At 42.6% G+C, this 22,614-nt stretch overlaps 1 protein-coding gene across 1 annotated transcript in view; it reads right to left on the bottom strand.

Annotated features, from left to right (window-relative positions):
- The window catches only part of cdh23 (cadherin-related 23), a 306,429-nt gene that overhangs the window by 16,988 nt on the left and 266,827 nt on the right, over positions 1-22,614 (bottom strand). The window contains exons 37-54 of the mRNA XM_084076986.1: positions 20,701-20,922; positions 20,225-20,344; positions 18,820-19,000; positions 17,907-18,040; positions 16,872-17,081; positions 15,806-15,913; positions 13,980-14,082; positions 12,994-13,119; positions 11,108-11,311; positions 9,602-10,060; positions 9,032-9,148; positions 8,573-8,797; positions 7,713-7,882; positions 7,095-7,232; positions 5,746-5,865; positions 3,170-3,347; positions 2,388-2,599; positions 1,665-1,859 (exon numbers count right to left, since the gene is read on the bottom strand). Of these exons, the coding sequence (XP_083933112.1) occupies positions 1,665-1,859; positions 2,388-2,599; positions 3,170-3,347; positions 5,746-5,865; positions 7,095-7,232; positions 7,713-7,882; positions 8,573-8,797; positions 9,032-9,148; positions 9,602-10,060; positions 11,108-11,311; positions 12,994-13,119; positions 13,980-14,082; positions 15,806-15,913; positions 16,872-17,081; positions 17,907-18,040; positions 18,820-19,000; positions 20,225-20,344; positions 20,701-20,922 (3,222 nt within the window). The remainder of the gene's footprint in view (positions 1-1,664; positions 1,860-2,387; positions 2,600-3,169; positions 3,348-5,745; positions 5,866-7,094; positions 7,233-7,712; positions 7,883-8,572; positions 8,798-9,031; positions 9,149-9,601; positions 10,061-11,107; positions 11,312-12,993; positions 13,120-13,979; positions 14,083-15,805; positions 15,914-16,871; positions 17,082-17,906; positions 18,041-18,819; positions 19,001-20,224; positions 20,345-20,700; positions 20,923-22,614) is intronic.

The raw sequence follows: 22,614 nt of genomic DNA, 5'->3' as shown, positions 1-22,614 counted from the left end.
TGGCATTTGATATCCTTTAAAGCTAATTGATATCCTTTTAAAGCTTTAGGTATTACTAGTTGGTATTATAATAAGAGTATGCGATTGTTTTTAATACTATTGTTTCATTGCTGTCCTTATAAAGAATAAAACATAAGACATTACTAACCCATTAAATCATTACAGGCAACTATATTAATTGTGTTCATGGCTGGTGTGCATTTGGGCCCACGTGAAAAAAGACATTTTTAGAACAATGGCAGATGTTGGAAAGTACCTTGTGTGTGGCCCAAGTGATGAGAATGGCTGAGTTTATAGCAGCGTATATGTAATAACAGGATATAAATGAGCAACTGTAAAATGTCAAAACATCAGATGACCAGGCCGTTCGTTGGTGTGAATCAAGGGTCATCTGTCTGGGTTTGTGTATTGGTTCCTTTCTCCACTTCTCTAATCTTTAAGATGCAGATTGATAGAAGTCCCCCCCCCCCCCCAACGGCTTGCAGAGAAATGCGGAATCAGATGGCGAGGGGCAGACAAGGAGATGACGCTCCCAACTGGAAGACCACCCATTATTATTTTATGTATTAATAAGGCTCCAGGGACAATTTAGCGGACTCTGACTTTGTGAACTGACCTCGATGCAACCTGTTGTTAAGTACATTTCTATGTTCAATCTGCATTACTTTTAACGTACTGCTTGATTAATAAATACACTTAATTTTAACAGTCTTGTCTGCTCTTAATTTCACCAATATAGCGGACGTGCGGAGAGCGTGAAGGGTAACAAATGATTTCATTGCACAATTTGTCTGTTGTTTAAATAGCTGAAATCTCCATCAGTAGAGTGAGAGGTGGAGAGGGGGAGAGGGAGAGAGAAGGAGAGAGGCCAATCCTGGGTTGAAACCAGAACGCACTGATCGACGCGTCACTTCGAGATGCGTAGTCAGCGCAATAACCCCAGCAAAGTCGGGTAAGCTGATAACGCGCCATATTTTCTGCTTGCATACTGTATATTTCAGCAATGTTGCAATATCCCACTATGTATATGTTTTGCATAACTACGTAAAATAGGATTACATCGCAATATGACATTTTGGATATCGCCTAAGCATACGCACACAAACCCAGACACACATTTACTAAGTGGTGGAAAAAATACTCAGATATTTTACTTAAGTAAAAGTGTCAATACTGCAATATAGAAATACTCCGTTACAAGTAAAAGTCCGGAATTACAAATTTACTTGAGTAAAAGTACAAAAGTATTGGTATTAAAATGTACTTAAAGTACCAAAAGTAAAAATACTAAAATGTTTGAAAATAGCAGATCTACAAGTTCATAATGCGTCGCGATGCGACGCGTTGTGAGCTTGTAGATCGGCTAGCCTAGGTATAAAATAGGGCTAAAGTGGTTAATGTATGTTTTATAATATAATAATGTATATCTGCAAAGTAACTAGTACCTAAAGTTTTCAAATAATTGTAGTGGAGTAAAAGTACAGTATTTGCCTCTGAGATGTAGTGGAGTATAAGTAAAAGTATTGGAAATTGGAAATACTCAAGTAAAGTGCAAATACCTCAAAATTGTACTTAAGTACAGTACTTGAGTAAATATACTTAGTTACTTTACACCACTGCATTTACTCATGCACACACACACACACACAGCTTGGATTACTCACGCTGAGCAGGGCCTGTTTCTCTCGGTCCAGTTTGACAGCGGTGGTGATGACTCCCGTCAGGGCGTCGACGCGGAAGTTCTCCCAGTCCTTGTTCCCCGCTCCGGTCTGGAGGAAGGCGTAACGCACTTCTCCATTCAGCCCTTCATCACCGTCTGTGGCAAACACCTCATACACCAACAGGCCAGGGGGCTGCTCCTTAAATAGACAACAACAGGGAAAATATGTTGATGCAGAAAAAAGGATATTTAAAGTTCACATATCTATCTGTCTGTCCGTCTGTCATCTACCAAGTTAATGTGTCTATAAGAAAAACGTGATTTCTTATCTCCAATGAGCAGAAATAAAAAAACACAACACAAACACAACAATGCGATGCATTGTTGTAGATTGTTACATTGTTGTAGCTTGTAGATCGGCTATTTCCAAATGGCCAAAATGTATACAGGGCTGAAGTGGTTACCGTATGTTGTGTAATAATAATCAAAATCTACAAAGTAACTAGTAACTAAAGTTTTCAAATAATTGTAGTGGAGTAAAAGTACAATATTTGCCTCTGAGATGTAGTGGAGAAGACGTAAAAGTACTGAAAATTTGAAATGCTCCAGTAAAGTAAAAATTCCTCAAAAGTGTTCTTAAGTACAGTACTTGAGTAAATGTACTTAGTTACTTTACACCACTGCAGTAGTCTATACACATACTGTATATACAAACACACAGATATACCTCCAAGATATGCATGATGGTTCCATTGGTGGGCCGGATGAACGTAGGTCTGTTGTCGTTAACGTCTATGACGGTGATATGCAGCGTGGCCGTGCCCCACAGCGGGGGGCGTCCTTGGTCTGTAGCCACGATGGTCAGGTTAAAACTCTCAAAGGACTGAAGCAGACGCAGGGAACGTATCAGCCCTGTGTCTGGATCCAGAGAGAAGGCATCTACACAGACAGACAGACAGGAGACATGAGACTGAAAGGGACTGTATAAGAAGACTGTTAAAATATGAGGGCGTGTGTGTTAGGGCATTTACAGAATAATCGAATATTCATATATTCGACTATCAAACCACTATTCGACCACTGTACATCAAAGTCGATTATTCAAAAAAAAAAAGAAAAAAAAAATTCAGTGGCTTTTCTGCAGCAGACACGCAGCAGTGAGCTCTGGTGTTGGTAATTTTCCTAATCCATTCATGGTTGATCGTTGTCAAATCATTTCATACTGTATGTGAGGTTAGGGCTGTCCCCTAAAAGTCGATGCGTCGGGCGAGGAGCCTGACGTCGACTCGCATTCCTTGAGTCGAGTCGTCAATGCCATTGGCCAAAAAAAATAAAATATTTTAATAGTCAAACCGATTAATCGAATATTCGAATACTTATAGGTGGAATAAGTCGAATGCTAAAAATCACTATTCGTGAATGCCCTAGTGTGCGTGTGTGTGTGTGTGTGTGTGTGTGTGTGTGTGTGTGTGTGTGTGTGTGTGTGTGTGTGTGTGTGTGTGTTGGTACCTGCTCCAGGGCCCTGCATGCTGTAGACCAGCAGTCCGTTCTCGCCCTCGTCCAGGTCGGTCGCGGTCATTGTGATCACGGACGAGCCGCCAGGCTCGTTCTCAAACACACTGGTGCTGAACACCCTCTCTGAGAAACGCGGACGGAAGTCATTCACATCCAGCACTGTCACCAACACCTGACACACACACACACACACACACACACACATAGGTTTACATCACATTAACAGGACTGTCACCAACACCTGACACACACACACAGAGGTTTACATCACATTAACAGGACTGTCACCAACACCTGAGAGGCACATAGGTTTATCACATCACATTAAAGGGATAGTTCACCCAAGAAATTTCTTATTTTCTATCGATTACACACCCCAAGAAGCCTTGAATTCATGGAGATGTCTTTGTTTTTGTCGCATTCCCAAGCCAATAATTTGATGACCGACGGAAAGATGCTAATGTCTCCGGTAGGAGACTCAAAGTTGACACTTTGAGTCTCCTACCGGAGCCGCTGCCGGCCATCAAATTATTGGCTTAGGAATGCGACAAAAACTAAAAGATCTCCATGAATTCAAGTCTCCATGGGGTGTGTAATCGATAGAAAAAAGTAATTTGGGGTGTGAACTACCCCTTTAACCCTCAATGCATGTACATCTTTTCATATTGTGGGAGTATCGCTGTAAAAACTCACCCATATATCCTGATTTCTAGTGCATCGTACAATGGTATTGTCACGGGGCAAATATATATATATATATATGTTGTACAACATCCATTTGAAGTTTAGGTAAGCCATAGGCTATGGGAATGGAATGGGTAGCTGGGTTAATTGACTGTTGATTGATTTCATGTCATGTAGTAGGATCCACTCCCTATAAGAGGGAGGCTGCAGTGACTCAGACTTAGTGCTGCACAATTAATCGAAAAAAGATTGTGATCTCGATTCAGACACCTATGCAAATTTAAATTATGGCGATTTTTTTTTCAATATAAATAAAATAAATTAAAAAAAAACTTTTTTTTTTTACATTGAATTTTCTTATGGAGGAAAATCGTGATTCACATTTGAGCAAGAATCGTGCAGCACTAGTCAGACTTGGAGCAAGCTGTAAGCACCTAGGGGAGAGCTGCCACGGCCCTTGTGTAAGGGTGTCGTCTGTTTAACAATTTCTTAAGATCCTAGGTTGTTTTCTTTAGTTTAGTTTGCTGTCAAGTGTTTTCATTTCCTATATTTTGTAAAGTCATGTTTGGATTCTTGTTATTTAAGGCCTTCACTGTTTATATGCTGCACTGGAGCTGTTGGTGGGAGATGTTTGGGTAAAACATAAACCCCCCAAACTTTTCATCCCTGGACTCCAATTTTTGGAGCCTTGGCCAATCGGTCACTTTTACAGGTATTATGCGGCAAAAGCAGATTTCTTTGTAGCTTGTAGATCGGCTATTTTTTTTGTTTAAGGGCACATTTGGGACAAACGGCTTACATGCATATCCGTTACTCAATCATAAATGTTAGTTTAAAATGAATGAGCACAACATTGCAACATGGTAATGCAACATAGTAGCATTACCATGGAACCAGAATTTGTGCAGACTACAAAAATCATCACCTCCTCCCACCACATACTGGCACAACCTCTAGGTTTCTCAGAAACAGGAAGTAAAAGTACATGCGGAGGTTGGTAGACAGGATGTGACTTTCACATAATCATATCGATTCAAAGACACATTTTACAAAAGTACAAACGGAACACACAATTTTCACGCAAGCTATTCAAATACACTACTGTACATGTATGTACGTATGTGTGTGTGCTCGCAGCAATAGCTTCTACCGCTTATGTATATACTGTATATATATATACATATACCGGTATACTGTTTGTACATACACTGCATCTAAAATCAAGAGTTTTAATGTATGGGTCATTTTCTACACTCTGGATGAGCTGAATGAGTAGTAATGCCTGGGAAACCGAAGGTCATGACACTTGACCAATTCAATCCGGGAACGCATCTCTGTCGTTTTAGATTTCTTTGGCTATTCAAAAAAATAGCAGATATACAAGCTCATAGCACGGCACAAACATACAAACATACATTAACCACTTCAGCCAAGCCATAGGCTTTCTTGCGTTTTAAATCCTCTTAGCTGACCGTGTATTGAACTGTACTTTCCTGTGCTTTTTTTTTTACAAACTGCTAATAAAGTATTCAATCAATCAATCAATCAGCCATTTGAAAATAGCCGATCTACAAGCTCACAACGCGTCGCCAACCTTTGTACTTTTACTCAAGGAAATATGTAATTCCGGACTTTTACTTGTAACAGAGTATTTCTACATTGCAGTATTGATACTGGAACGAAACTGTGTCATTTTTAGATTTGAGCTTATTTTACACTTTGGCTATTCAAAATAGCACATATACAACTCATAGCGTGGCACCGAGTGCTGCACTATGAGCTTGTATATCTGCTATTTTAGAAAAATCGAGAAAATGTGTGCAAATCTTTGAATTTATATTTTTTAAAGCGAACATTTGTAACTCAAATCTTTGCGTTACAAATACCTGCACTGAGTTCTCTCGTCTGTTGTTGGGGCTTCCTCCGGGGTTGTCCCTGGCCACGGCCGTCAGTGTGTAGTGGTCCTTGGTCTCCCTGTCCAGCGGGGACAGGATGTAGATGTCTCCCTGAGTTACAGGAGAGGAGGGTGGATGATTAGGAAGGAAGAACCCACAGCCAGGTATTGTGTTGTGTGTTTGTGGTGCAATGGCACAATATCAAAGAAGAACTGACACGTTGATGTGGTGGCACAATATCAAAGGGTGTACCGTACGAACATGAATGTGATTAGTGCGTGTGCGTGTGTGTGTGTGTGTGTGTGTGTGTGTGTGTGTGTGTGTGTGTGTGTGTGTGTGTGTGTGTGTGTGTGTGTGCGTGTGCGTGTGCGTGTGCGTGTGTGCGTGTTCGTGTGAAGAAAATGGGGTGTAGGAGTCAAATATTTATATTGTACTTTGTGCAAAACTATGTGAACTGATGGTGAACTGTAAATGATACCTCACACTGTAAAGTCCTGAGTGTCAGTTATAACAATGCTGGAAGAGACAAGTCTCTTCCAGCATTTCATCTTTCATTATTCTAAATTTTAGCATTCTAAATTTGTTTAGAGAGACGCTAAAGTCACTCTAAACACACATGTTTACGTGCATGTTTCAAAAAGATATTCACAAACAAGCAGAACAGTGGTTTTATGAATACAATATTGGGCTTTTTTCTGTTCTGGCCCCACAGTGGTGGAATGAACTCCCCACTGATGTCAGGACAGCAGAGTCACTGCCCATCTTTCGCCGCAGGCTGAAAACCCACCTCTTCAGGAAACACTACCCTTCCTCTTCGCCTTGACTACTTGTTGTTAACTAGTTGTACGAACTCTTGTTTTATCGTTTTATTGTTTTATTGGATCTTGTTTATTCGATACACTTATTTGTTTTAGCTCTTGCTCTTTTGATTTTCCTATTTGTCTCATCTGTTTAAGAAAGTAGGTAGCTGATACATTGCACTTTTACCTTAGCGCTAGGTATACTCTTGGTTGTTGTTTTAGAAGAAAATGCACTTAAGACTTCTGGTGATTAGTAGTTTCGTTCCCTACCTTTGGATAAAAGCGTCTGCTAAATGACTGTAATGTAATGTAATGTCTTGTGTACTGTACACAGATCTTGTATGGACCTGCTCATCACCACTTTAAACTTGATGTCCCTATTTTAGGCATGTCATTATTATAGGCAAAACTAAACTTGTGAAAAACAACTTGTGAAAAACAATGAGAGAGAGAGAGAGAGAGAGAGAGAGAGAGAGAGAGAGAGAGAGAAAAAGGGAGAAGGTGGTGTTGATATGAGTTGATACACGCAGGTCAACTCACAGTGGAGGGAGTGATGCCAAACTTTCCTTCCCCGTCTACCAAGCTGTACTCGATGACAGAGAAAAGCCCAGAGTCTGCATCCGTGGCACTGACTTGTATTATGATAGTGCCTAGATCCACATCTTCAAACACAGGTTTCTGCAAAACACAGAATGAATACATGCAGAGATATTGTTATTTTCAGTTTAACCCATTAAGGCCGGGGACACATCTTTGGCTGTTAAAAAAAATAGCAGATATGGGGCGTCCGCTGACCTAGCGGTCCAGGCGCATACCACATAAGCTGGTAATCCAGCATGACAGCGTGTTGCGAGTTCAACTCCCGTTCCCGACGACCTTTGCTGTATGTCCCCCCCCCATTTCCTGTCAGCCTACTGTCCTGTCCAAATAAAGGCATAAAAGCCCCCACAAAATATCTTTAAAAAAAGAAAGCAGATATACGAGCATGTAGAACTGCTATTTTTGAAAAATGTACATCTTTAACTCAAATCTTTGCTTTGTCCCTGGCACAAAACATTTTCATATGGGGGTCCGTGGCCAAATTTATATTAATTTAGGGGTCCTTGACATGAAAAGGGTTGAAAACCCCTGCTCTACAACAACACCTCTGTCCAGTACCTGATAAGAAGGCTGTGTAAAGATGGGGTTGTTGTCATTGACGTCCACTATGCGCAGGAACACAGGCAGCTCAGCGATCCTGGGAGGCGAGCCGTGGTCCTTGGCTCGCACCGTGAAATTCAGCCACTGGACCTGTTCGTAGTCCACGGTCCGGTTGGCCAGGATCTTACCTGCATTAAAAAACGCACACACAAAAACGTACAGTAATCTGTAGGGGGGAACCTTACATTGCACCCTAACCATCGGCATTGGTCATTTGCTCATTTCGAATCAATTACTTACTGCACATAGTCTTAGAATCAAATCTCATTTAGTTTTAGTCATATTTTAGTCATCTGAAATGTTTTAGTTTTAGTGTAAAACATTATCCAAAGCGACTTATTGTAAGTCGCTTTGGATAAAAGCGTCTGCTAAATGACTGTAATGTAATGTAATGTAATGTAATGTCTAGTTTTAGTCGACTAAATATCATAAGATTTTAGTCGACTAAATCTACAGTTGATTTAGGCGACTAAAATGTATTTTGGTGGGCCTTGATGGCGTCATAATGGCTGATTTTACACTCGGTTGCATCCTGAAAATAGCCGATCTACAAGCTCACAACGTGTCGCTTGTAGATCTGCTATTCTCAGGGCGCAACACCCGAGCGCAACCAAACATAAAATGACTTGTCTTAGTTCTACTGGATCAGTCCTCTTTTATTTGTTGACGAAATTGTTAATATATTTAGTCTGGTTTTAGTCATCATAGCTTAGTTTTTATTTTGTTTTTATTTCGTTTTCGTCAGTGAAAAAAGGTAGTCGACGGACATTTTTCGTCATAGCTTTAGTCGACGAAATCAACACTGCAGCAGACCGTACCTGTTGAGGGATCCTCCAGTCCGATGTAGCCTCCTCGGGGCAGGTGGAGCAGCTGGTAGATGACCTGTCCGTTAGGACCTTTGTCTGGGTCCACCGCTGACACTGACAGCAGCGTGGTGCCCGGCTGCGCGCCTTCCAGGATCTTCTCTGTGAAGTTGGCCACACCGAAGGGACGGAAACGAGGGGCGTTGTCGTTCACGTCCAACACGTTGATGGTTAGTCTCGCTATAGAACGCATAGAAAGGTGACACTTGAGCAGTGGTGGAAAAAGTACTCAGATATTTTATACTTAAATAAAAGTATCAATACTGCAATGTAGAAATACTCCCGTTACAAGTAAAAGTTCGGAATTAAAAATGTACATGAGAAGCCCAGCAAGAAACAAACATAATAAACCGGCCACATTTTAAGAAACAGATGTTTGATCACTGGCGGTTTGATCTTGGACAACGGTCTTACCATTAGGAACACTAACTGACTTGTCAATAACGTCACTAGCGTTGTCATGGACGGACACGATAATCTCAAAGGTGGCCACCAGCTCTCTGTTGAGTGGGTTGCGCACAAATACGGCACCTGGAAAAAGCATAGCAACACATCCATTTATTTTATTCTTTATTGCTTTATAATCATATTGAGCACATCTGATCTTCCACACAGACAAGGAGAGAGGTACTAAATCCAAGAGGGGTCACAATGGTCCAACTCACTGTTTCTCAATGTAAGGTCCGGGGACCACCAGGGGTCTATTTGACCCTTATTAGATCCTTACGGCTTTATTTGAATGTACAGATGGATCCAAATGGACCCGTACTTGGTTTAATCGGGTTTAACGGGTCCATTTGGTTCCATTTGTACACTCTCTGAGTTACAGACCCATAAGGGTCCATATGGTTCCTCCTAACTATCCATCATTTAGCTGAGGACACCCTTGAACTCCCTCAAGGACCCCTGGGGGTCCCCCCCGGACCCCACCACTGGCTTAGAAAACAAGTCAGAATGTATACTATCAGTATCTCCCCAACTCACCAGTGAGGAACTCAATTCCGAAAGACTCCTGCAAGCCGTCCACGGCGTTATTCCCGTCGTCCTTCGCCTCCACCGAGATGATGTAGTACTCCAGCCGGGGTCGGAGGTCGGGGTCCTCGGCGGTGAGCGTGGCCACCACCACGCCCGGGGGCGTGGACTCGTTGACGTTTATCATGGTCACGGGCTCGAGGAAACGGGGCCGCGAGTCGTTGACGTCGTCCAGGATGACGGACAGCGTGGCCGTGCCAGAGAGCGGGGGCGTGCCGCGGTCGGCCGCCACCACCACCAGCCGGTAGGACCCCCGCTCCTCGCGGTCGAGGGTGGTGTTGCCCACCAGGACGGCCCCGGAGAGAGAGTCGACCACGAAGCGGTCCTGGGCGCCACTCTCCAGCCGGTAGACCAGCCAGCCGCTGGATCCGGAGTCTGCGTCGGTGGCTGACAGCTGGGTGACCACCACACCTGGGGAGACACACACAAACATTACACATTCATACATAACACACATTGGCTGCCAAAAACGCAGATCTGCGTTCTATTGCGTCCTTAGAACACAAAAAAAAAAAAACAATTTGACCCAAAGACCAAGGAGATATGATTTTTCGAAGATTTAAACTCCCATCCACTTCCTTGTTAACTTAAAACTTAAAAATTCTGTATCTCGGCTCCTGAGTACTTTTTTTTTTCACTGAAAAAGTCTGGCAGTCTACTGTAGAAAATAAATAAATAATTCTGGCAGCCAATGTGTTAAGAGGCCGATTAAAAAAATGTTTTCTAGATCCTAACCCTTCAAAAATATATATATATATTCAAAGATTTGCACAAATGTTCACGATTTTACAAAAATAGCAGATCTACAAGATCGTAGCGCGGCACTCGGTGCCGCAGGAAATCTTGAAACCGATTTCCTGTTTCTACACACAAAAAAATAGGTTGGTGCCCCCAGAGACAAAAACAAAGTAAAAAACTTTCTTTCCTTTTTGTTTTACCGAATGGTTTCCCAGATTGGCCTGAACATGACGCTTGAGTCTATTCCGCAATCCAACATTGTTAGGGCACTAACGTATTGCTGCTGTCAAAGGAAAAACAAATGCCTTCCTTGTGCTACAAACCATGTATTATAAATGAGGAGTGAGAATTTCTACAAGCTATCTGTGGCAGCACTACTGATTATTTTTCTTTTTAATACAAAGCCTAGTTCAGACCAAAGATTCGACGAGACACAACCGTTGTAAGCCGTTTCATACTTACACGCTGTTGTATGACAGTGTTGTGCACAGAAACTAGCCGACCTACAAGCTCACAACGCCTCACATATGCGATGGCATACATATAAGCTTTAGAATGGTGTGGACAAAAAGCACCCAAATGTACAGTACAGTGCAGGCTAAGACCAATCACCTAACTTGATGCACCTGTTCTAACTTAGAAGAAGCCCTTTATTTAAAGTAGTGGTCCCACGCTCCCCACCTGAAAGGCCTATCAGTACACACACACAAACACACATACCAGCAGGGCTGTTCTCTGGGAGTCGCACAGTGAAGCTGGATGGACTGAAAGTAGGAGGGTTGTCATTCAGATCCAGGATGGTGACGGTAAGAGGAACACTGCTGTTCAAACCCCCTACATCCTCCCCAACGAGCACCAGCTCCACCCGGGGATCAACGAACGCCTCGCGGTCCAGCTGTGCCCCCTGTCGCACCCGTATCACACCTGAGGAGAAGACAGAGAGAGGATGGCAGCAATAATAAAATATCATATATTCATAACTGCAATTCACGTGCACTTGTTCAATTCAATTCAAACTTTATTCCAGACACACAGGGGGTCCATAGAGTACATACAACACAACAAATAAACAAAAACATAAAAAAAGACATATAATCATATAGAGGCTGACTCTCCAGTGTTTACGCAGCCTGGACGAGTACCAGAGACAGTCTCTTCCCAGGATTGACTATATCCTCAATAATACTGTTCCGGGACTCATCCAGTCGAGACATGAATCCATACATAGTGCCTTAACACATTGACCGCCAGAGGTTAATCTCATAATGTACTCACCGGTGCCAACGTTTTATTGTTGTTTTTTGTTTTTTTCACGTTGCCATAGACCTTGTTAAAATCCTTAAGATTGAGCTGTGCACTGTTTGTAAACATTGCGGAGATCTGCCTGGTTCGACCAGTGAAAACCACGTGTCAAACGGGGCATCCATGTTGTAGTTAGAACGGTTTATGTTAAACAGTGATCACTGAGGAGAAAAAACTACAAGGAGAAAATGGAGTTTCAGTTTCGTCATTAGAACGGGGGCCGACGGGATCGGCAAAACCGGATCCCGAATAATTCCGTTTCCGGTGGTGTTACAATGAAATGTGGCGTATCAAAAATTGAAAAACTTTTTTTTTTTTCGAAAAAAAGGAAAAAGCACCAGTTGGCGCATAGCCCGTAGGCTACGGGATCGGCGCTTTACGGTTGGATTTATCGGCCCGTAGGCTACGGGCCTGGCGGTCAATGTGTTAAGACAGCCTCACAAGTGTGGATTCCACATGTTACAAACAAGTGACTGGCACTATGGCATCTAGGGACCTCAAGTAGTATCCTCAGGGCATCATTGTAGGCCACTTTAAGCCTCCGCATGCTACCTTTCTTGTACAGTATGTGCACCACAAGAAGGCTGTATACATGGGAGAGCAGAATGCTTTAAAAAGTGCACACTTGATGAGCAACAACAGCTGTTTGTGTGCGCTTGTATAAGTGCTTATGTTGAGGTTATGCACACATAGTTCTGTCAAGCATCTGTGTGTGTGTGTGTGTGTGTGTGTGTGTGTGTGTGTGTGTGTGTGTGTGTGTGTGTGTGTGTGTGTGTGTGTGTGTGTGTGTGTGTGTGTGTGTGTGTGTGTGTGTGTGTGTGTGTGTTGTCAAAGTAATTTGGAAATTAAGTAAACATTTGAAAATAATTATGGTTTAATGTAACTATGTCTGAGTGCTCCTCTCTTTCAATGGCATTTGCTATATCTGTTGTAGACTCCTTGGCTCCTGAATATTTGCATTTTATTTTGTTACTATGTTGGGTTGCAGGAGAAAAGGTGTTGGCTAGGTATGTCTGTAAACAGAAGGGGCTTCCTTTGATGAGTGGGGTATTTAACCCTGAGTCAGTCAGTGTGTCCTTTGAGTTTTTGCTGACTGGTCATTCCGAAATCTGTGCTGTAATGCTGTGATTGTAAGTGTGTACTCCATTTGATATCAAATTATAACACTCATTCTTCTTGAAACTTTGAATTGTCTCTGCCTTATTTGTCTCAAACTTTTGATTCAGTTCCCATCCAGATTTCTCCACAACAGTGTGTGTGCGTGCGTGCGTGCGTGCGTGCGTGCGTGCGTGCGTGTGTGTTACCAGTATTGGCATCCACGGTGAACAGGTCTGGTCTGGTTCCCAGCAGGGAGTACTTGACCTCAGCGTTGGCTCCAATGTCTTTATCTTCAGCAAGCACTGGCCCGTTCAGCACAGTCACGGTGCTTCCTGAGAGAGAGAGAGAGAGAGAGAGAGAGAGAGAGAAGGAGATCAACAGAGGGAGACCTGAGGCACAGCTGTCATACTTTGTAAAAACACCTTAAATATTTTAATTATTTAAGAAACGGTTCATCTTTTACTCAAGAGGGACAATGTCTGTCGCAAGTTGATGATGTCATTTGTCCATGTGTGGTCCTGCCCTATGGAATGTATGGAATGCATGAGCACATAAAACATTTTTTAAATATTGAATGATGCTCATATTAACCTTAGGAAGTATTAAGTTGGTTTGTATTTGCTCATGCATTCCATGAATTCCATAGGGCGGGGCTACACATGGACAAATGACATCGTCAACTTGCGACAGGCATTGTCCCGCTTGAGTAAAAGATGAGCTATTTCTAAAATAAATAAAATATTTAAGGCGTTTTTAATTTTACATTTTTGTTATAGAGGGCAATTATAATTTATTAAGGCATGCAAGGCTTATTAGCCAGGGATCCTTTTAACAACTTTTAATGAAGTGGAGTCAATTGAGCATAGTATACTAAATTGTTTTACATCAGGGTGGGATGCCTTTACAACCCTTAAAGACACAGAAGCCTTTTTGAGTCTCAATAGACACTTTAGACTTATGTTTAACTACCACATGCCATAGGTCCTCAGCAGACAATAACATTTCAAAGTGGGAAAAAAAACAACAACTGCTCCAACCCAACAGATCATTATCTAAAAGTCAGTAGCAGTCAGAGTGAGTCGGCAGTGCTTCAACAGGGGACGCCATGCTGCAGTTTGCAGCATGGCGATGATGATGGGGCGATTTATAGGTAGAAAAGAGAGCCAGAGAGACACACCGGGCAGGGCGCTACCTGCAGCAGAGTTCTCAGTGATCTCAGCCCTGTAGCTGGTCCTGGTGAATATGGGTCTGTTGTCGTTCTCGTCCAGAATGGAGATCACCAACAGGTCTGAGTCCTGGTGGGTAGAGGGGGTGGAGGGGGTGGAGACGAGAGAAGAGAACGGAAATGAGAAAATGGAGAAGACAGGCCTGGGGAAAGCACCGTCAAAGAACTGAGGGTGGGTGGGTGTGTGTGGGGGTGGGGGCGAGATAGAAGAGGAAAACTGAGAACAATATGTGTGTGTGTGTGTGTGTGTGTGTGTGTGTGTGTGTGTGTGCGCGTGTGTCCTGAGTCTTACAAGTTGACTCTTACAAGGTTCTACTTTATAGTTAAAAGTTAGATACGTACATAGACCTTTATTGATCCCGCGGGCGGGATGTGAAGTGCGAGAGTGTGAGAGTGTTTTTACACGGTGCAGTGTACTGTAACGAGGGACACACAAGTTGTTTTGACAGGTTCAGTGGTTGGCTGTTGTTCACAGTTCTTTTGTCGACAATGCACTCACCTCTCACCCACTGAGGTTGAGGTTTCAGTATGTGATGTGCATTTGCACATCTCAGCAGCACAAATGACAGTTATGGTTGCTTTCACAAGTGTGCATGGCTCTGTAATAGACTGTGAAACGTGGCCCTTATATAAGCCTTATAACCCCACTTATCCCTCACTTAAACAAAAAAAAAACCAGACCTTTGGAAGGGGTTAGGGCAGGGGTATCAAGCTACTGGGCCGGTAGTTTGACACCCCTGCCTTAACCCCTTCCAATAGTCAGTTCAGAACGGTGATGATTTGAGAGGAAAAGGTACGTATGGCCAGGGCCGTGTTTAAACACAGGCACTCTGGGGGGGGGGGGGGGGGGGGAAATGCACCCATAAAAAAATAAAAAACTGTCCGTTGCCTAGGGCGCATTTTGACATTAACACGGCCCTGTGTATGGTGCAATATAATACCATAAGAGGACCCTAAACTAAGTTGAAGAACCAGTAGAGAACCTCTAAAGAGCCATACAAGGGCTGAACAGCTTCTTTGTACAACATCGGTAGCATCTCAACCATCACAAAAAAAAGCTGAAGAACCAAACTTTTGTGTATGTACAGAATAGGCGGCAGTTAACCACCCATTGTGCATAATATTGTGATTCATAACATTATTTCAGACTATATTGTATTAACGTAAATGGGATCACTTCAACAAAAATGACTGTGTTCATTGTATAAATTAAATAACAATTGTCGTCTGTTTAATTTCTGGAAGGAGGCCTGGATTGTATAAAATAGGTGCAGTTGTGTAGCCTACATTTAATTTTTTTTCGTTTGATCTGCATTTGTATCTGCTGATTTCAAATTGTTTATTAATGGAAGGAGCCATGGCTCCCAAAATAATCTGGTCAGAAATAGTATACATATATTTGTTTTAATCTTTCATGAAATCTTCCTTTTAGCATATAATAAGTTAATATCATAAAAGTATTGCTTATTCATAGGAAACCAAATTCGTGAAATGGAACACTTTTGTAGTCATAGCAGACACTGGGACAGACTGGAGCTGGTTGAAGGCGATGCTGTGCATGGGAGCAAGAACGGCATGCGTCCGCATGCGCACGCACACCTGATCCGGCCCGCATTAAGTCACATCTTGCCCAATCCAGGCCCATGACCTAAAACGAGGTTGACACCCCTGGGCTAGGGTTTAATTTCACTAGCGGTGAGTCATGATTCATTCAGTGATGTCATGTGGCTGCACCACAACGTTCTGTCTAGTGAAGCATTGGAATGCACGTGTGCAGGTGTGTGTGAAATTACCCGGCGAGCGATGCGGGGGTTCTCTGGGTTGTCTTTGACAGTGACGGTGAGTCTGTACTCGGCCACCCTCTCTCTGTCCAGGGGTCTGTTCACCTGCACCACACCTGTCTGGGCAACAGGGGGCTCGCTTAATCATATGCACTCTGTGTTGAATGTACACATTTCATTCATGATATGGAGGGCCCTTATTCCGACCCGACCCTCCCCCCCCACACATACAGAGGCAGGAAACAAGTTGACGATTAATTGTCACTCAAATAATTGCGATCAACGATTTAAAGGTAGGGTAAGTGATTTTCTTTGGTTAAAATAAGTGTTAAATAGCTCTATATTCTGACAGTACTCATTGCTATAGAGTTGCTTGTTCAGTAAAAGGAGTCTCCTTTTCTCTCCAGCTCTTTATAAAACAGAAAATACATTTTCGTTTCAGTTTCAGTTTCATTTACAATTTTATCCAATCAGGATAGAGAACTCAATCAGGATACAGATTAAACAAGTGAAATTGGAAGTGATGACACTAAGAAATGAGCAGGCAAAATTGGAACTGGAACACTATAAAAATGAAGCTTAAAAATGGGTACTTTCTCCTGATTGGCTGAGATTTTGACACCTACCGGAAAATGTATTTTCTGTTTATTAAAGAGCTGGAGAGACGGGGAGACTCCTGTTACTGAACAAACACTCTATAGCAATGATTACTATCAGAATATAGTGCTTTAACCTTTTAACAAAATACTTTTTGTTTTAACCCAAAAATATCACTTACCCTACCTTTAATATGTAGCCTTTTAGGCTTTCGTAATAAAAAATTGCACAGGGCAGATATGACAAATAGCTGAAATATACAATAAGAAATTATTGACATTTATACATGTAAAAATAGCAGAAATAGCTGAACTACAAGCTTACAACGAGCTTGTAGATCTGCTATTTAGAAAATGTTTCAACATGGAAACAATTATGACGATTATGCAAAAATAATTGCGATTAGACGATTATGTAATAATTGTGACAGGCCTACACCCCCCCCCCCCCCCTTCCTCCAGCACTCATCCCTTTCTCTCACTGTGTCGTTGATGTAGAAGGCTCCGTCTCGGTTGCCGGCGGTGATGTTGTATGTGAGCAGTGCGTTCCGCCCCATGTCTGCGTCCCGGGCTCGGACCCGCGCCACAGAGGTGTGTATGGAGGCGCCTTCGCTCACGCTGGTGTTGTGCGGCAGGTTCAACAGAATCGGGTCGTTGTCGTTGATGTCACGAACACGCACCCCCACCACCACCTGGATAAAATGATAAATAAATGATACAGTACTCAATCATATTGTGTGTGTGTGTGTGTGTGTGTGTGTGTGTGTGTGTGTGTGTGTGTGTGTGTGTGTGTGTGTGTGTGTGTGTGTGTGTGTTGTGTTTTACTTAAGTAAAAGTATCAATACTGCAAAGTAGAAGAACTCTCTCACAAGTAAAAGTCCGGAATTCTAAATTTACTTGAGTAAAAGTACAAAAGTATTGGTATCAAAATGTATTTAAAGTACCAAAAGTGAAAGTACTAAAATGTTTGAAAATAGCCGATCTACAAGCTCACAACGCGTTACGTATAGATATATATATAGGTATAAAATAGGGCTAAAGTGGTTAACCGATTAAGACCTGGAACTGTGTCATTTTTAGATTTGAGCTAAAAAGCATTATGTTACACTTTGGGCTATTCAAAAATAGCAGATATACAAGCTCATAGCGCGGCACCGAGTGCCGCACTACGAGCTTGTAGATCTGCTATTTTTGAAAATTCGTGAAAATGTGTGCAAATCTTTGAATATATATATTTTAAAGCAAACATTTTTAAATCTTTGCTTCTGGGGGGGTCCCTGGAAAAAAAATATTTTGATGGGGTTCCGCGGCCAAATTCATATCATTTTGGGGGTCCTTGACATGAAAAAGATTGAGCACCACTGATATAGAAACATAAGTTTTTCAGAAAACTGTTGGGATTTAGGAGACATGTAGAAAGCGGCTTCAGGTCTCAATGGGTTGAAATAATAAAATCTGCAAAGTAACTAGTAACTACAGTTTTCATTTGCGTGCGTATTTGCGTGCGTATAGCTCACCAAGCTGCTGCGGGGTGGGGTGCCCAGATCACTGGCTGTGACAGTGATGTTATAGAACGGGGTGGTCTCTCTGTCCAGCTCCACGTCTCTCCTCACACGCAGCTCCCCCTCCACCGGAGACACCATGAACTCACCTACCACACACACACACACACACACACACACACACACACACACACACACACACACACACACACACACACACACACACACACACACACACACACACACACACACAGAGGAAGAAGAAGAGACAGAGGAAACATGAAACGGGACAGAGATGGTGGGGAAGGGGAGAGCAAGATAGAGAGAGAGAGAGAGAGAGAGAGAGAGAGAGAGAGAGAGAGAGGCAGAGAGAAGAAAAGGGTTGTTAGGAAGTCACCACTAGTGGTGTAAAGTAACTAAGTACATTCACTCAAGTACTGTACTTAAGTACAATTTTGAGGTACTTTTACTTTACTGGAGTTTTCAGTTCTTTTACTTCTACTACACTACATCTCAGAGGCAATATTGTACTTTTATTCCACTACTATTATTTGAAAACTTTAGTTACTAGTTTCTTTGCAGACATACATTATCATATTATGAAACATACATTAACCACTTTAGCCCTATTTTATACCTAGGCTATTTAAAAATAGCCGATCTACAAGCTCGAACTTGTAGATCTGCTATTTTCAAACATTTCATTACTTTTACTTTTGGTACTTTAAGTATATCTTGATGCCAATACTTTTGTACTTTTACTCAAGTAACATTTTGAACACAGGCCTTTTACTTGTAAACAGAGTATTTTTATATTGTGGTATTGCTACTTTTACTCAAATAAAATATCTGAGTACTTCTACCACCACTGGTCACCACTGATCCTAAAAACATAGAGAGAGCCCAAAGATACAAATCCAGCGGTTACTTTGAGGGTCCCCTGAGGTGATGCTGTACTCCACTTTGCCATTGAGCCCAGAGTCCTTGTCAGTAGCTTTCAGGGTGGTGACTCGGGGCCCCGGCTGGCCTTCCGTGACCTCGAAGGGGCCCTCGTAGGCGTTGGGGAAAGTGGGTGTCACGTCGTTCACATCCAGGACATTGACCAGCACCTGCAAGGGAGGAAGTGATCGATCTCTATGTCTCTGACTGAAGTATCACACACATCATGATGACTGAACACAGTGCACACATCTACTTGGGGTTTTTTGTCCTATGACATTTGCCATTATCTATTTTGTCCAACATTTCTGCAGTCAAGAGATTTTTAAAGGATACTAATTTGTAACAGTGTAAAGTCAAAAGCCCATGGTCTGTGTACACTTAGATGGAAGAGGAAAAGCAGATTTATTAAATGGAATTAATGATGAAAATATCTGACATTCAGGAAGGACCGTGCCAAGTTCAAGCTCTATACACAGACAGGATCTACTCCCGTTTGTGCTTCAGCATTTCGTTCACGTCCACAGAGGGAACATCAGGACTCTCAAACCAGAAGATTCTCACTCCATCCAACCCACTGACCGACCGACTCAACTAACCCCACACACCAAACATATTAGCCCGGGATCAATACCATTTTCAGGGTTTCTGGTCCGGTCTGGACGGAAATAACTTTATGTCATCAGGCGGCCGGAACCCACGAGCGGAATCTCCGGTGCCGTGCACCTCCAAAATGATTCCCCTGGTTTAAAATTGGTATAGTCGTTTAGTTTATTTTCTTTTCTTTTTAATAATCGTTTGGTTTGTTCATATGTTATTGTAACTCGTGGTGCGACTAGCGAAACTAAACTAATTGATTCACATTATGTGGGGAACCAAAACAATGCGACGCCAACCGGAACCAACAGAGGCACCGATTTATTTATTTTCGGGTTTGTTACTTTTTTTTGTTTTTTTGTAACTTTAAGTCGGTTAATTCGGTTAATTCGGCCTATGGGCGGAGGCGGATCTAGACAGCTAGTAGCTACTGTAATGGTACTGTGCATCTGGGCGCCCGCCACTGAGTTTGTGATGAGTGCTGGTCATTTCTACTGGGGGCTTTAGCCCCGAGGCACCCACAGTATCGGCGCCCTTGACCACCAGAACACAATAGTTTTTTTTCCCTTTTTTTCTAAACCGGATCACGTGGCTAGTTTTAGAACTAGCTAGGCTTTCCTCCGCGGTGGAAAGGCTGGTGACGCGATGGTTACAAACATATTGATCCGTTTCCCGCCTTATTCTGCAGTACCTAACGATAATGATCTCATATTTATATCAAGTTGTGGTCCTGGCCTTGTGAACTCAATAACTTTAGCCATGTTTAAAAGCGGTATCGATGAGTGAATCATCATTACTGTTGTGCTGGATGTCAGGCGAAGGTCAGGAAGAGGACACTGGTCCGTTGCTGTGACGACCAGCGCGTAGTGTCCATTGCTGATCTCATAGTCCAACGCCTTTACAGCGGTGATCCTTCCCTGGAGATAAATAAACACACACACACACACACACACACACACACACACACACACACCAGTGGTGTAAAGTAACGAAGTACATTTACTCAAGTACTGTACTTAAGCACAATTTACAATTTTTAATACTTTTACTTCTACTCCACTACATCTCAGAGGCAAATATTGTACTTTTACTACACTACAATTATTTGAAAACATTAGTTACTTTGCAGATATAAATTATTACATTATAAAACATACATTAACCACTTTAGCCCTATTTTATACATAGGCTACTTGAAAAAAGCCGATCTACAAGTGTACAACGCGTCGCATCAACAGAAACATCACGATGTGCCATCATCACCATATCTTACAGTGACGTGGTTGATGCGAAACGTCTGGGCCAGGTTGCCGTGGGCGATGGCGTAGCGCAGGGTGCCGTTGAGACCCTCGTCCGGGTCCACGGCCGTTACCGTGGCGATGGTGGCGCCCACCGTGTCCGGGCCTTCGCTCAGCACGGTGACATATTCCTCCTCCGGGAACTCGGGGGCGTTGTCGTTCTCATCCACTATGTAGACATGGATGGTGGTGGAGGTCTGTGCGAGGGAACACATGCAGAGACAATTAAATGGACTTTATGGACAATTTAACCGGCTGACTTACTGTAAGTCTGATTGATACTTAGTCGCACAACGGTGTCATGTGTCGAAAATAGTCCACCTACGAGCTCACAATGCATTCATTGTGAGCTTGTAGCTCTGCTATTCTCAGCCATTCTCGCCACTCGCGGGAGACCAGTGTGCAACAGAGCATAGGCTTTACAGTGTAGAGCAGGGGTCTTCCACCTTTTTCATGTCAAGGACCCCTACATTGATATACATTTGGCCGTGGACCACCATCTGAAAATGTTTTGTGCCAGGGACCCCCAGAAGCAAAGATTTGAGTTAAAAATGTTTGCTTAAAAGAATATATGTATTCAAAGATATGCACACATTTTCAAGATTTTTCAAAAATAGCAGATCTACAAGCTCATAGCGCGGCACTCTGTGCCGTGCTATGAGCTTGTATATCTACTATTTTTGAATAGCCAAAGCTAAGTGGTTAAAATAATTGTGACGCTATGTTAACTAATTTAGCTGGGGGACCCCCTGGTCCTGGTACCCCCTCAAGGACCACTGGTGGTGAGAGAGGAGTAACTGTGGTCAAAAAGAAGGGAGACACGCGAGACATGATGATATGTGACTTCCATGGAGCATGTAGTCCGTGCACTAACTGCCTGAGCCACCAGGCGGCCCAAGTCCCAACTCTTACCCAACTCTTACGGCCACTTCTCCGAATTTGAACCCAAATCCCATCCTTATGAATTTCGAGGACATACTAAACATGATTATGCAGTGTTTTTTTGTTTTTGTTTTTAATTGGAAATCTCACACTCTAATGTAATCCATAATGTGAGAGTGGAAATCTCAGTTCTTCCCGAACTAACAGTGGACTAAACCGTGTTTCCTGTAGTTCCAGTCAGACCGGCCCCCATGCCCTGGCCTGAGGGGCTCTCCAGTCGGACAACAGAAGATTCTATCTGTCTTCCCTGACCACTTGGTACATAACAGCCTGATTGATAGTTTTAACAAGGTGATTTGACGCCAGTTGGAGCCCTGTGGCTGCATTCTCATGTGTGAACTCTGTCAACACATTAGACCTAAAAAAGAAAGTGATTTGTAGGATTCTCCAAAATAAAAGCACAACATAACCAAAATGAACTGACTGCATTAGCCTGTTTTGTCAAACTTTACACAACCTTAGTGAGGGGCATGTTCTCACCTCTGGCTATATGGGTGGCTTTGGATGGAAGGTGCACAAGGCAGTGGAAAGCAATCCAGAGGAACACATAATTCTGCAAAATAATTTACGGTCATAGGGCAGCAATTTAAAATATGAATCTGCATAGGGCTGAAGTGGTTAATGTGTGTTTTGTAATAATAATCAAAATCTACGAGGTAACTAGTAACTAAAGTTTTCAAATAATTGTAGTGGGGTAAAAGTACAATATTTTCCTCTGAGATGCAGTGGAGTAGAAGTAAAAGTATTGAAAATTGGAAATACTAAAGTACAACTACCTCAAAATTGTACTTAAGTACATTACTTGTGTAAATGTACTTAGTTACTTTACACCACTGGTCAGTCGTGGGGTGCAGCTGTCAGGAACACGATGTGGCTGTGGTGGGAAACTGAGTTTGTACGACAGATGGTGCAACTGTTCTCTTTTGTGGCGCCCCCTATGGGCCGAA

The sequence above is a fragment of the Gymnoscopelus microlampas genome (assembly GCF_963454915.1).
Source record: "Gymnoscopelus microlampas genome assembly, chromosome: 13".
NCBI lineage: Eukaryota > Metazoa > Chordata > Actinopteri > Myctophiformes > Myctophidae > Gymnoscopelus > Gymnoscopelus microlampas.
The sequence above is the reverse complement of the archived record's forward strand: the minus strand, read 5'-3'. Positions and strand labels throughout refer to the sequence as shown.